This window comes from Bufo bufo, chromosome 3 (assembly GCF_905171765.1).
Source record: "Bufo bufo chromosome 3, aBufBuf1.1, whole genome shotgun sequence".
NCBI lineage: Eukaryota > Metazoa > Chordata > Amphibia > Anura > Bufonidae > Bufo > Bufo bufo.
Window position 1 is genome coordinate 292,890,217 of NC_053391.1, and position 15,058 is coordinate 292,905,274.

The 15,058-nt window shown below is 43.0% G+C and overlaps 1 protein-coding gene across 1 annotated transcript in view; it reads left to right on the top strand.

Annotated features, from left to right (window-relative positions):
- ACACA (acetyl-CoA carboxylase alpha) overlaps positions 1–15,058 on the top strand; it is a 993,014-nt gene that overhangs the window by 658,527 nt on the left and 319,429 nt on the right. Inside the window, exon 42 of the mRNA XM_040424192.1 lies at positions 9,146–9,243. Within this exon, the coding sequence (XP_040280126.1) occupies positions 9,146–9,243 (98 nt within the window). The remainder of the gene's footprint in view (positions 1–9,145; positions 9,244–15,058) is intronic.

The window sequence follows — 15,058 nt, forward strand, 5'->3', positions numbered from 1 at the left end:
TTAATTTTTTTCTCACAAAGTCTCCCGTTCCGCTAACTTGGGACAAAAATTTCAATCTTTCATGGACTCAATATGCCCCTCACGGAATACCTGGGGGTGTCTTCTTTCCGAAATGGGGTCACATGTGGGGTATTTATACTGCCCTGGCATTCTAGGGGCCCTAAAGCGTGAGAAGAAGTCTGGAATATAAATGTCTAAAAAATTTTACGCATTTGGTTTCCGTGAGGGGTATGGTGAGTTCATGTGAGATTTTATTTTTTGACACAAGTTAGTGGAATATGAGACTTTGTAAGAAAAAAATAATAATAATTCCGCTAACTTGGGCCAAAAAAATGTCTGAATGGAGCCTTACAGGGGGGTGATCAATGACAGGGGGGTGATCAATGACAGGGGGGTGATCAATGACAGGGGGGTGATCAATGACAGGGGGGGTGATCAATGACAGGGGGGTGATCAGGGAGTCTATATGGGGTGATCACCACAGTCATTGATCACGCCCCTGTAAGGCTTCATTCAGACGTCCGGATGCGTTTTGCGGATCCGATCCATCTATCAGTGCATCCGTAAAAATCATGCGGACGTCTGAATGGAGCTTTACAGGGGGGTAATCAATGACAGGGGGGTAATCAATGACAGGGGGGGTGATCAGGGAGTCTATATGGGGTGATCACCACAGTCATTGATCACGCCCCTGTAAGGCTTCATTCAGACGTCCGGATGCGTTTTGCGGATCCGATCCATCTATCAGTGCATCCGTAAAAATCATGCGGACATCTGAATGGAGCTTTACAGGGGGGTAATCACCACAGTCATTGATCATGCCCCTGTAAGGCTTCATTCAGACGTCCGGATGCGTTTTGCGGATCCGATCCATCTATCAGTGCATCCGTAAAAATCATGCGGACATCTGAATGGAGCTTTACAGGGGGGTGATCAGGGAGTCTATATGGGGTGATCACCACAGTCATTGATCATGCCCCTGTAAGGCTTCATTCAGACGTCCGGATGCGTTTTGCGGATCGGATCCATCTATCAGTGCATCCGTAAAAATCATGCGGACATCTGAATGGAGCTTTACAGGGGGGTGATCAGGGAGTCTATATGGGGTGATCACCACAGTCATTGATCATGCCCCTGTAAGGCTTCATTCAGACGTCCGGATGCGTTTTGCGGATCCGATCCATCTATCAGTGCATCCGTAAAAATCATGCGGACGTCTGAATGGAGCTTTACAGGGGGGTGATCAATGACAGGGGTGTAATCAATGACAGGGGGGTGATCAGGGAGTCTATATGGGGTGATCACCACAGTCATTGATCACGCCCCTGTAAGGCTTCATTCAGACGTCCGGATGCGTTTTGCGGATCCGATCCATCTATCAGTGGATCCGTAAAAATCATGCGGACGTCTGAATGGAGCTTTACAGGGGGGTAATCAATGACAGGGGGGTAATCAATGACAGGGGGGTAATCAGGGAGTCTATATGGGGTGATCAGGGGCTAATAAGGGGTTAATAAGTGACGGGGGGGGGGGTGTAGTGTAGTGTAGTGGTGCTTGGTGCTACTTTACTGAGCTACCTGTGTCCTCTGGTGGTCGATCCAAACAAAGGGGACCACCAGAGGACCAGGTAGCAGGTATATTAGACGCTGTTATCAAAACAGCGTCTAATATACCTGTTAGGGGTTAAAAAAAACACATCTCCAGCCTGCCAGCGAACGATCGCCGCTGGCAGGCTGGAGATCAACTCTCTTACCTTCCGTTCCTGTGAGCGCGCGCGCCTGTGTGCGCGCGTTCACAGGAAATCTCGGCTCACGCGAGATGACGCCTATTGGCGTTAGTGTGACCTGGGAGCGCCGCAGAAATGACGCCTTTCGGCGTTAGCGTGGCGGGAAGTGGTTAACAATATCATATGTCAAGGTGTTTATTTTCATTTGTACTAGTAATGTACTGTACGGAAAGCTGTTCACAATTGAGGGTACTCTTTAAAGTTGTCCTCCGGTCCTACCTAAATAAAAAAATAAGGACTAAATCTAACATGTGGTGAGAAGATGAGGGAAGCCATACTTACCCCCAGCAGCTGCAGTGTTCCCAGGATTCTTTTCATGTTCATGTGACCACTCCTGTCGGGTTTTCAGCTCTTCTGCACCAGTGCCATCTTTTACTTTTCCTCTGAGAAGCAGCAGATACACAGCATTATCGCTGACATCACGGCCACGTGCCTTCCCTGGTCCTGCACATGCAGCGGGACTGCCAGCAGTCTTCTAGTGTACAGGGTTCTGTATGAAGCCTGTACTGACTTTTACACAGCACAATGTATGCACTGTGTATGAGCGACAGTGTAGCTATCATCCACAGAAGCTGATCGCTATGTTCTGGATTTCACTGGGGGCACTGTGGATGGCACAAGGTACACTGGATGGCATATGGGGGCACTGAAATGCATTTGGGGGGCACTGTTGATGGCATTTGGGGGCATTGTAGACGAGGTCACTGTATATGGGAGTGCTGTGGATGTCACTGTTATGGGAGCTCAGTATGAGTGATAGGGTTCATGCAAATGACCGTGATTAGTCCAGGAATCCATGTGTCGGCCATATTTCGGCTTACCACGTTTTCCCTGACCCAATCTGACTGTATGATAGTAATGTATGATACAACCAGTCTTTATCCGACCGCTGGGCAGTTGTCGTACACTCACCTCCTCATGTACTTACCACTGGATCAGATAAGAGACTGGCTGTATCATAAGTTACTGTGATAGTTCGGGTCAGGAGACTGTGGTCGGCCTGGGAGATGCGGCGACACAGGGACCACGTTCCCTGTCCTGATCATGGTCGTATCATATGTGTATAACAAATGATAGGCCAAGATAAACACTGCAGCAGGCTGAAAAAGATAGGATTAGGCCTCATGCACACAACCATATCTGTTTTGCAGTCTGCAAGATGTGCATCTGCCAAATAGGTACTGTATACTGTCCATGTGCAATCCAAATTTTTTGCAGAGCCATTGACTTCTATGGATTCGAGGCCTGCATTTTGAAGACCAGAATAGGATGTCTTTTATTTGTTGCAGAACTGATATACAGATGTGGAAAACACACGGATGACATCATGTGTTTTTCCCACATTCATATGTCAATATCACAAAAGATACAACATGTCCTATTTTGGGTCTCAAAATGCAGACCTTGAAGTCAATGGCTGAACAAAAAAAATATGGGTCGCACACGGACAATATCCTTAATTAGCAGATCCGCAACTTGCAGACCACAAAATAGATATGGTCGTGTGCACAAGGCTTTAGATACACACTCCACCAGGTGGTATCATACAAGATAGGATTAGATACACAGATCAGCAGGTAGGATCATACAAGATAGGATCAGATACACAGCTCAGCAAGCTGTATCATACTTGATAGGATTAGATACAGATGTGTTTGGATGTGCTTGCTGATTCTAGCTGTTTATTGCACTCTAGAGGTGGTAAGGGAAGAGCCTGTGGACCGTCAGTGATGTGATTTAGATAATGAGTGAGAAAAAGACTAGCAGGTTTTATGTCTGGGTGTAGTATGGCCATATGTAGTGGGCGGAGCTCCTGCAGAATGAACAGTGGGGCGCTTGGCCAGCCCGTGACTCATCACTCTGCAGTGCAGCCTGGCTTTATCAATAAAGTAGTTACCTATTCAACAAAATAGGAAACTAGGAAAGTAAACCGATTTGCAAGGATAGTCTGATGCCAGACAGGAGGAAAGAGAGCACAGCCATGAAAAACAGGTATTGGGGGCGTATATATGCAAGGCAAGGGGTGTTAGGAGCATATAAAAAGTATTTTGATTTTGAAACCAGACAACCTCTTTAAAGTAACTTAATATACATTACTTATTGCCATTTTTATTTTCATTATGTTTTATTGACTGCCCAGAATTGATAAATTCTGAAATCTGTCAATCTGTTTCCAGATACCAATGCATTCTGAAGGGTCAGATGACTAAGGACGAAGCTGCTATATTTCAGACAACAGAGCAAACTGCTCTCTGTTTGAAAAGAGCAATAGACTTTTTAACAAACCTTGAAATCCTGTTTGTAGGTGAATGGAGAACACAGCACAAATTACCTTGAAATTGATAAAATGCAGATAACCACAGTATTGGCAACTGCAAAATTTGCAAATGCATACCTTCTACCATAGGGTGTTGTCTGCTATATACAGAACATTTTATCCAGTATGACAAGATGAAAATTCTATGAAAGTGGTCAATAATTGTAAAAATGGGACAAAAAAGCATTTTCATCCAATGACCATGTCAAATTTTTTATGAGCTATGTCATTTTCTTCATCTGAAGTTTTTTACCGATTTGGAAAAAAAAAGGTCCATTTTAGATGCCGGTCTTAATAAACGTGCGCTGGCGCCTGATGCACCTAAGTTATGTAGAGGCACCGGCCTCTAGAAAACCTTAGGCACATCCACTGCTGGCCTAAATCCATGCCAGCTCCCTTGCAGGCGTAGATTTAGATTATTTTCTACTCCTAAAACAGACGTAGAAAATGATAAATGAGACAAGACGGACCACCTACTTTTTTTGGCACTTGGAGTGAATGGTGAAGAAGTCACAGATTTGGCTGCAAATCCCATTAGTGACCGAATCGGCGACAGATATACGCCAAAAATTGGCCTATATTTTTTCATAAATGACCCCCATATTCTATTATTCTGGTAATCCAAGCACTTCATTTAGTGTAAGGGTTCATGAACATGGCATGTGACATTGTGACCTGATGCATCATATATTAGACTTATTCTCCACTAGAGGTATGATCTTTAATGTCCCGATTTTTTCCAATTAGTTAAGTTTTTTTGCAAAGTGAAAATCGTACCTGATGAGATAATTTAGTCCTGCTTCTGGGAACCCAGCAAGAAGCTGTAATTTGTAGGATAATCTTGAAGTAATTGAAAACCCTTTCAGTACCTTGGCTATGAAAATGAAGCATTCCTTGGTGTCGATCGCAGTCAGTGAGATCTCCATCTAACATATGGGCTTGTTGGGTCTTGCAGTGTTAGAGATGCTCTTCGAAACTTCTGTTTGATTTGGTTAATTAATGACTCCCCAGAGTTTTCTTAAAATTCTCATGAGTGTTAGACAATAGACAGCTGTCATGTCAAAATATCTATTTCTTATGTAGGATTTTTTTTTAATCCACATATAACCACTGTGCACAAGTAGCTTTTCTGTGCCACTCTTGCCACTTTTCCAAAAAGGGGGTGGTGAGGGTGAGTAAGTGGCAGGGCCAGCTTCTTTTATGCCGGTTTTCTGGGGTAAAAGAAGACTGAAATCTACGCTAGCTCTGAGCTGGCATGGATTTCACTTTGTGTGAATGGACTGCCACACAAAACGCGAGAGTGAAAGTAGCCTTAATCTCATCCTCCGACACTGAAGAGGATATTGATATCATAGACAGACCTAAAACATAGGTCTGTAATATATTCTCCATTGCTTTAACCCCTTCGCAAAACATTTTCTTTTTTTTTTCCTTTTTTCTTTTATTGTTTTTTGTATTTTCGGTTTCTGCCTTTGATAAGCCCTAACTTTTTTATTTTCCCATTTTCCCATTCACATAGCCACATGAGGGCTTGTTGTGTTGTTTTTTTATTTATTTTTTTGCAGGAAAAGTTGCACTTTGTAACAGTACCGATTAATGATTCTGGAAAAATGATTAATGGGCATAATTGGTAAAAAAAATACATTACAAATTACCTTTATTGTGCGGTTCAGAGTGATTACAGTGATGACAAATTTGCTTAAAGGGAATCACCTGGATAATCAATACTGAATACTTATCCCCTTAGGTAACAAGTATAAATGGCTAAAATTAAACCCCCCATGGCTTACAGCTACTGTAAAAAGAGCAATAAAAGACAAAAAGAGGGCATTTAAAAAATACAAATCTGAGGGGTCAGCTGTAGCGTTTGAAGATTACAAAGGGCTTAATAAAATCTGCAAAAAGGAGATAAAATTAGCAAACATACAAAACAGCAGGTAGCAAAAGAAAGCAAAACAAATCCTAAAAAGTTTTTTAAATATGTAAATGCTAAAAAACCTAGGTCTGAGCAGGTAGGTCCCCTAAATAATGGTAAAGGGGCGGTAGTCGCTGAAGATAAGGAAAAGGCAGAGTTCCTAAATAAGTTTTTTAGCTGTGTATATACAAAAGAAGAGAAAGAAGCTGATATCTGTGGCGCCGGGGTTGTTAGTACATCCAGTGATGTACTCAATTTGCTAACTGTAGAGAAGTTAAATAGGGTAAATGTGAACAAAACTCTGGGTCCAGATGGATTACACCCAAGAGTGCTCCCTGTTTATAATTTTTAAGGATTCTCTAGGGACTGGCACAGTGCCAAGTGATTGGCGCAAGGCAAACGTGGTGCCCATATTCAAAAAAGGATCAAGGTCCTCCACAGGTAATTATAGACCAGTTAGTTTAACTTCTGTTGTGGGAAAAATGTTTGAAAGAATCTTAAGGGACTGTATACAGGAGTATGTGACTATAAATTATATTATAAGTGATAACCAGCATGGGTTTACCAAGGATGGACGTTGTCAGACTAACCTGATTTGTTTTTATGAGGAGGTGAGTAGCCTGGACAGAGGGGCGGCCGCGGATCTAGTGATTCTGGATTTTGAAAAGGCTTTTGATACTGTCCCTCATAGACGCTTAATAAGTAAAGTAAGGTTTATATTTTTATAGTTTGTAATTGGATTGAAAACTGAAGGACCGTGTCCAGAGAGTTGTGGTCAATGATTCCTATTCAGAATGGTCCCAGGTTATAAGTGGTGTACCCCAAGGTTCAGTGCTGGGCCCTTTGTTATTTAATTTATTTATTAATGATATTGAGGATGGGATTAATAGCACCATATCTATTTTTGCAGATTACACTAAACTGTGTAGAACTTTATGGTCTATGGAAGATGTCCACAAACTACGGACAGTAGTAATAATCTCTGTGCTTCATATGTCCTAGGTGATGTAGCACTGGGAGAGTCACTTATAGAGAAAGATTTGGGTGTCCTTGTGGATGGTAGATTAAATTATAGTATACAATGTCAATCAGCTGCTTCTAAGGCCACCAGGATATTGTCATGAATTAAACTAGGCATGGACTCGCGGGGCAGGAATGTAATACTACCACTTTACAAAGCGCTGGTGCGGCCTCATCTGGAATACGCAGTCTAGTTCTGGGCACCAGTACATAGAAACAATGCACTGCAGCTGGAAAAAGTACATAGGAGAGCGACTAAAATTATAAGGGGCATGGAGGGTCTTAGTTATGAAGAAAAATTTAAAGAATTGAATTTATTTAGTCTTGAGAAGAGACGTCTAAGGGGGGACATGATTAACCTGTACAAGTATAAAAAAGGGCCATACAAAAAATACAGCGAAAAGCTGTTCCATGTAAAATGTGCTCAAAAGACAAGGGGGCACTGCCTCCGACTGAAGAAGAAAAAGTTCAGTCTCCAGAAGCGTCAAAGCTTCTTTACTGTAAGAACTGTGAATCTGTGGAATATACTTACTTAGGACGCGGTCACAGCAGGAACAGTGGACAGTTTCAAAAAGGGTTTAGACTAATTCTTAAAAGTAAAAAACATAAATGCTTATAAAAAAAGTGTAGAAATCGGAGTCTCACTTCCTTCTGGGATTTGCGTTCCCACCTATCCCATGGTTGAACTTAATGGACGTTTGTCTTTTTTCAACCGTATTAACTATGTAACTATGAAGCAAACTTATGTCCTTACAGCTCTTCAGACCTTCTTTCCATGTTTTCTTTTTCCTATGAGCTCGATTTTATATCTTCATAAAATTCCACTTCTATTTCAAGCTCTGCATCATTGGTGTACCCTGCAATTTGATTCCCATACCTTATAAAGTGATGGCATATCTTTATGATTTGTATAAAAGTGAAAAGTGCTATAAGAAAAGTTGAAAATTAGGGATCACTTTTGTGATATAGTGCTCCATTATGTTTGAAAAAACATTGTTCATGACCCGATTGCTCCTCGATCTTTGGGAGAAGTTGCTCTTGGATGATACTTTGATAGCATTCTTTATTCATAAGGGGGTTGTTTCTTAGACAAAATTGCGAGTGAGCCCACTCGCCTGGACGAGACGCAACCTCGTGAATGGATGATCTCAGGATGCTTTACTGTTGGCATGACAAAGTACTCATGGTAGCACTCAACTTTTCTTCCCTGGAAAATCATTTTTCCACATGACCCAAACAGTCTCAAGGGAGTTTCATCAGAGAAAATAACTTTACCCCTGTCCTCTACAGTTCAGTCCCTGTACTTCCTGCAGAATGTCAGTCCTAGATGGTTTTTCTTGGAGAGAAGTTGCTTCTTTGCTGCCCTTCTTGACACCAAGCCATTCTCCAAAAGCCTTCACTTCACTGTGCATGCAGATGCACTCACACCAGCCTTCTGCCATTTCTGAGGTAGCTGTGTACTGGGGGTGACCCTATGTGGTAGCTGAATCCTCTTTGCAACTAATTGCACTTCTAATCACTCTTCATAACAAGGTAAAGTTAATGCAAATGGCCACCATAAATACTGAAGCATCAAACTCTGTGAAAACCAGAATTTTAGTCAGTCTCAAAACTTTTTGCCATGACTGTTGACCCTCCTTAAAGGGTGTTGTCTTATATAGACAGCTCTTGTCTGTATGTCCTATTAAGGCATATGGATATCACAGAGGGGGTCACCCACTTCCCCCCTCTATGAGCCAGAATAGAGAGCTGTTATGAATAAGTGGCTCCATTTTTGGCAGACTTGAGCAGACCATGTATTTCAACCATGGTCATACATCTGAATTGCCGTATTGTAATACTGCATTGACACCTGGCCTCAGTTGATTGCTGCTTGGGATACATTCTATCTCATGAGACAATCCCTTTCAGTTCTATACTTTATTATGGACTAAATATGAATTTTGGGCCCTTTAGGAATATCTATAAATGAGCAAGTAATCTCTGGAAGACAGAAAAATACAACAGATTTTGAAATCCTGGCTATATTTTATGCTTTTATTTTATTATCTGCTGATGTTAAACCATATCATGTATACCTAGCTAACATAAACTTTTACTCTTTTAGGGATATAAATATTTATATTTAACACCTCAAGATTACAAGAAAGTCAGTGCTCTGAACTCTGTTTATTGTGAGCATGTGGAAGATGAAGGAGAATCACGGTAAGCAATTTTTTTACATCACAATGATATGATATGTGGTTCTATGAACTTTAGAAATAAACAATATACTGTTTGCATTTTTGTGTTTATATATACACACACACACACACTGGGACACACCTCTTAACCATTGGGACACGTCTTAACCAGGTGTTTCATTCAGTCCCGTTGCCACGGAAGTAAAATCCAGCACCTAGCCATGCAATCTGCCTTTACAAACATTTGTAAAGGCATGGAACTGGATTAGGATTTCACCATTGCAACATATTAACTCCTTAAGGACACAGCCATATTTCACCTTAAGGACCAGGCCATTTTTTGCAAATCTGACCAGTGTCACTTTAAGTGGTGATAACTTTAAAACTCTTTGACTTATCCAGGCCATTCTGAGATTGTTTTTTTCGTCACATATTGTACTTCATGACACTGGTAAAATGAAGTAAAAAAAAGTATTTTCTCGCTCGTATCATTGGGGGACACAGGACCGTGGGTATAGCTGCTTGCCGCCACTAGGAGGCGACACTAGGCTGAAAAGTTATAACTCCTCCCCTGCAGGCTATACCCCTCCAGCCTGGAGAGAGCATATCAGTTTTTAGCTTAGTCTCGTAGAAGGCAGACCTCCCTGCTTTTGCAGGGCGGCTTACTTTTATTATTTTATCTTTTTCCTTTTTAGGTTTGGGGAAACAGAGTCGCCTAGCCACTCTGTCTACCCCGGGAGCAAGGCCGGTGTCGGAATCCCTCACCGCTCGCCCTCCCCAAGAAACAAAAGTGGACCAGGGCAGCCCAGCTCCCCTGCTTCCCGCCAGCCAAGGGGTCACCTGAATCCGGCGAGACCCTCCGCCATTCCAGTCTCCTGCCACTTCGGGTGCCAGCGGCTGAAGAGGTGACCCTGCTGGTACTCTGAGAAGGGGTGAAAAGAAGAGGATGAAGATGGGGTGAGTAGTCCGGATTGGGTAAGTATCCTCAGCTCCCCCTGGTCACCTCATCATAAAATGGAGGAGATTTTTCTTCAAAGTAGGCCATTCCCTGGTGAGGGCCCCACATTGCCTCAACCCCCAATGTAGGTTTTGGGCTTCTGTCCATATCTGGGGGCCTGGGTTCCCCTATCTAGTTATTTAATTGTATCCTCCCTTTTCTTCCGGTACTGGTTGGGGGCGCAGATATGTCGACCTTTGTTCTCTCAGGGGGGTCGCTCAGCAACAGTCAGGTGCCCTAGAGACCCCCCATCCCCATGGGCCTTCACCATTCAGGTCGGTCAGGAATTGGTCCTCTACAACGTGTGGTGTGCACGCCATTATACAAATGTTATGATTACGATCCAGCAAGCCCAAGGTTGCACTGACTCTGTATTCTAGGCCACCACTCTTCCTTATTTAGATGAGGGTGTTTTGCTGGCACTCTGCAATGGCTACTACGGCGTGTTCTTCTAAGCAGGGAAAGTTTTCACATTAGGGCCGGAGATCGATCTCGCGGCAGTGGGGCAGCCCCCCTCAGCTAGGGGTTCTACCCTGGCACTGCTTCGGCGGTTGCTCCTGTTCTGACCCCTTTTTAGACGGAGTGCCTCAGGATGGCTCTACTTGACTGAGATAGCATTGTGCCATGCTACTTCTGGGTATCCTTAGGCCTCTCCCTCAGTTTTACGCTGGGGGGAGCATGCTGTATCTCTTACTGTACAAGGGGTATTTGCGCCTCCACTACATGCTAGGATTCCTACTGCACAGTTCCTTCATCAGACGGCAGTTTCTTCTGACTCTGGAATTGGTATCCTCTACGGTGTGGCCTCTCCTCAGCTGGAGTATGGCGTTTGCATTACTCTGGTAGCTTCCCTTATATGGGCTTCTCCTCAGGCGGTGTATTACATTACCAAGAGATTCTGTAAAGTGCCAGTCTCTGATGGTAATGGGCTTTTGCCCTGGCCTCCTAATGGTCTTCATTACTGTTAATTGTCCGTTGCTCTGACAACTGTTGTTCTTGTGTCGTCAACTCGGGCTTTGCATTGGCGTAAATGCCATAGCTATCAGCACCTTACTTTGGGTGCGCTCCACTGGGTAGCTTAGTCCCTGCAGCACTCGTCTACCACTACAATGATACCTTCCTTCAGATATGATTACTTCTGTGTCACCTCAAGCCGATGGTGGTCATTCCTTTCACTGCTACGGGTGGACTACGGGTCCCCCCACGCCGGGCTGAGAGGGTGTCTGTCACGCCTTGCCACCACTGGTAGGGGTTTTGTTCCTGGAACGGAACACCCTTTTCTTTCCGGTCCTTCCTCTAGCTGGATTGCTGACCATCTTTCCCTTCGGTCTACTCGACCGGTAGCAATAGGTTGTATAGCTACGGAATCCGGGATCTATTTTTTTCCACGGAGAGTATTCTCTTATCTTGGTCATCTGCCCTTCCGGGCAGTGTCTACGTATGGTCAATATCTGTCACTTATGGGGCTTTCCATCACCGGTGATGCTCACATAGTTTTTTTTTTGCTTCTACCTTTATCCAAAGTATAGGTTCTTTGGCCTGCAGTTGGGCATGCCTGGCTCAGGAACTTATTTTTTTTTTCTCAGTAGTTTCTCAAGCAGCTTCTCTTGCTAGAAGTCTCACCACAAGCCCGATGGCTCTAGGGGCATTAGTCTACCAATTTACCACTTCCTAAGGGGTGTTCTTTTACCCAGAGGAGGATCCTGCGGACCTGGATTTTGGTTCCGCTTCCACAGTTGTGGCCAGCAACCGGCTTCGTCCCAACGATCTGTAGATCGCTGGAGGCGTTTCAGGGACAAACAAGCCCTCCCTCTGGGACTTCTTCTTCTCCTTTTTATTTCTAGGAAGGCAGCATTCCGGGTGGCAGGATCTTCCATCCGGCGGCTTTCCGAGTTGATAGCGCCTTCTTGTACGTCCATTTGTCCTTTGTCATTTGCATCAGGCAGTGCTCCGCCCAGTATCTTCTTTCTTGCAGAAGGTAGTCGCCACTTTCCAGGTCATCTCAGACATGGTTTTCTCTTCTTTCTCCCTCGTATTTTTAAGGCCGGGCTCTTCATAAGCCATCTAATTTGCCCTCTGAGATTTGCTGGTCCGTATCTAGCACGTTCTGCTGTACGGACTTTTACCTAGTTCTCTTGGAGGTCCTTGTCATAGTTGACGACTTCCAACGGGATGTTTTTCCAAGGATATCTGCCTGACAGTTACTTCCTAGCGGAGTTATGGCCTGCCCGACCAGCGGACGGCACTTCTCGGGTTCATCTACTCCAGGCATTGCTTCTAGAAGGCAGAGTCTTGGTCTTCCGGCAAGTTCACTGAGTTTTACCGGGAGATTTCCTAGACATCGACTGTTGCTGCTCCAGGCAGCAAGGTCTTGCAGGCGGCAGCGGATTACGCATCCTCGAGGTCGTTTTTTCTCCATGGGCGTGTGATTTGTTTCCCTCCCCGTGGACTGCTTTAGGACGTCCCACGGTCCTGTGTCCCCCAATGATACGAGCGAGAAAACAAGATTTTTGTGAACTCACCTGTAAAATCTCTTTCTCACGTAGTTCATTGGGGGACACAGCTCCCACCCAGTGTTCTGTTTGCCGCAAATATTGGCGGTTGGTGGACCAGGATGGACCTCAGTTCTGGTTCAATCCGACTGACGTTTGTCAGTTATTGGATGTTTACTGTATGTTTTTATTTTCCTACTCCTATTGCTTGGGGACAAACTGATATGCTCTCTCCAGGCTGGAGGGGGTATAGCCTGCAGGGGATGGGGGTTATCACTTTTCAGCCTAGTGTCGCCTCCTAGTGGCAGCAAGCAGCTATACCCACGGTCCTGTGTCCCCAATGAACTACGCGAGAAAGAGATTTTACAGGTGAGTTCACAAAAATCTAGTTTTTTATTTATAAACAAAATACCAAATTTACCCAATTTTTTTAAAAAATTGCAAATTTCCAGGTTTCAATTTCTGAAATACATAGTAATACCTACAAAAATAGTTATTACTTTACATTCCCTATATGTCTACTTCATGTTTGGATCATTTTGTGAATGATATTTTATTTTTTGGGGATGTTACAAGGCTTAGAAGTTTAGAAGCAAATCTTGAAATTTTTAAGAAATTTTCAAAAACCCAATTTTTTGGGACCAGTTCAGGTCTGAAGTTCCACAAGAATTAATGGAAAATAGAGATACAATTTCAAAATTTAACTTTTTTGGCAGATTTTCCATTTTTATATTTTTTTTCCAGTTACAAAGCAAGGGTTAACAGCCAAACTAAACTCAATATTTATGGCTCTGATTCTGTAGTTTACAGAAACACCCCATATGTGGTCGTAAACTGCTGTACGGGCACACAGCAGGGCGCAGAAGGAAAGGAATGCCATACGGTTTTTGGAAGGCAGATTTTGCTGTACTGTTTTTTTTGACACCATGTCCCATTTGAAGCCCCCCTGATGCACCCATAGAGTAGAAACTTCAAAAAAGTGAACACATTTTAGAAACTACGGGATAGGGTGGAAGTTTTGTTCTTACTAGATTAGGGTGCATATGATTTTTGGTTGCTCTATATTACACTTTTTGTGAGGCAAGGTAACAAGAAATAGCTGTTTTGGCACCGTTTTTATCTTTTATTTACAACATTCATCTGACAGGTTAGATCATGTGGTATTTCTATAGACCAGGATGTCACGGACGCGGCGATACCTAATATGTATACTTTTTTTTATTTATGTAAGTTTTACACAATTGATTTCATTTTTGAAGCAAAAAAAATCATGTTTTAGTGTTTCCATAATCTGAGAGCCATAATTTTTTCAGTTTTTGAGCGGTTACCTTGGGTAGGGTATGATTTTTGCGGGATGAGATGACGGTTTTATTGGCACTATTTTGGGGTGCATGTGACTTTTTGATCGCTTGCTATTACACTTTTTGTGATGTAAGGTGACAAAAAAATTGTTTATTTAGCACAGTTGTTATTTTAAATTTTTTACAGTGTTCATCTGAGGGGTTAGGTCATGTGATATTTTTATAGAGCCGGTCGATACGGACACGGCGATACCTAATATGTATACTTTTTTTTTTTTATTTATGTAAGTTTTACACAATAATATCATTTTTGAAACAAAAAAAAATCATGTTTTAGTGTCTCCGTATTCTGAGAGCCATAGTTTTTTCAGTTTTTGGGCGATTGTCTCAGGTAGGGGCTCATTTTTTGCGGGTTGAGGTGACGGTTATATTGGTACTATTTTGGTGAGACAACACCTTTTTGATCGCTTGCTGTTGTACTTTTTGTGATGTAAGGTGACAAAAGAAATGGTTTATTTAGCACCGTTGTCATTTTTTATTTTTTACGGTGAGGGGTTAGGTCATGTGATATGTTTATAGAGCCGGTCGATACGGACTCGGCGATACCTAATAGGTATACTTCGTCCCCCCCCCCCCCCTATTTTTTACCAATTTTTTTTTTACTTTATTTGGGGAAAATTACGTTTTTGTTTGTTTTTACTTGAAACTTTTAATTTTTTTCGGGGGAAAACTAAATTTTTTCAACTTTTTTTTTTCACTTTATTTTTTGTCCCACTTTGGGTTTTGAACTTTTGGGGGTCTAATCCCTTTACAATGCATTCCAATAGTTCTGTATTTGAATGCATTGGCTATATGATTAATACAGTGAGTATTACTCATACAGCTTCCGGCCTGTGAGATCCAGGGGGCTGAATCTCACAGGCACTTTACAGGAAGGTATCGCGCTGCCTTCCATGCCATCGGGTCCCCCCTACAGCCCCATGGGGACCCGATGGCACCGCCACCAGCCGCCGCAACCGCAGGTCTGAATTGACCTGCGGTTTGTGG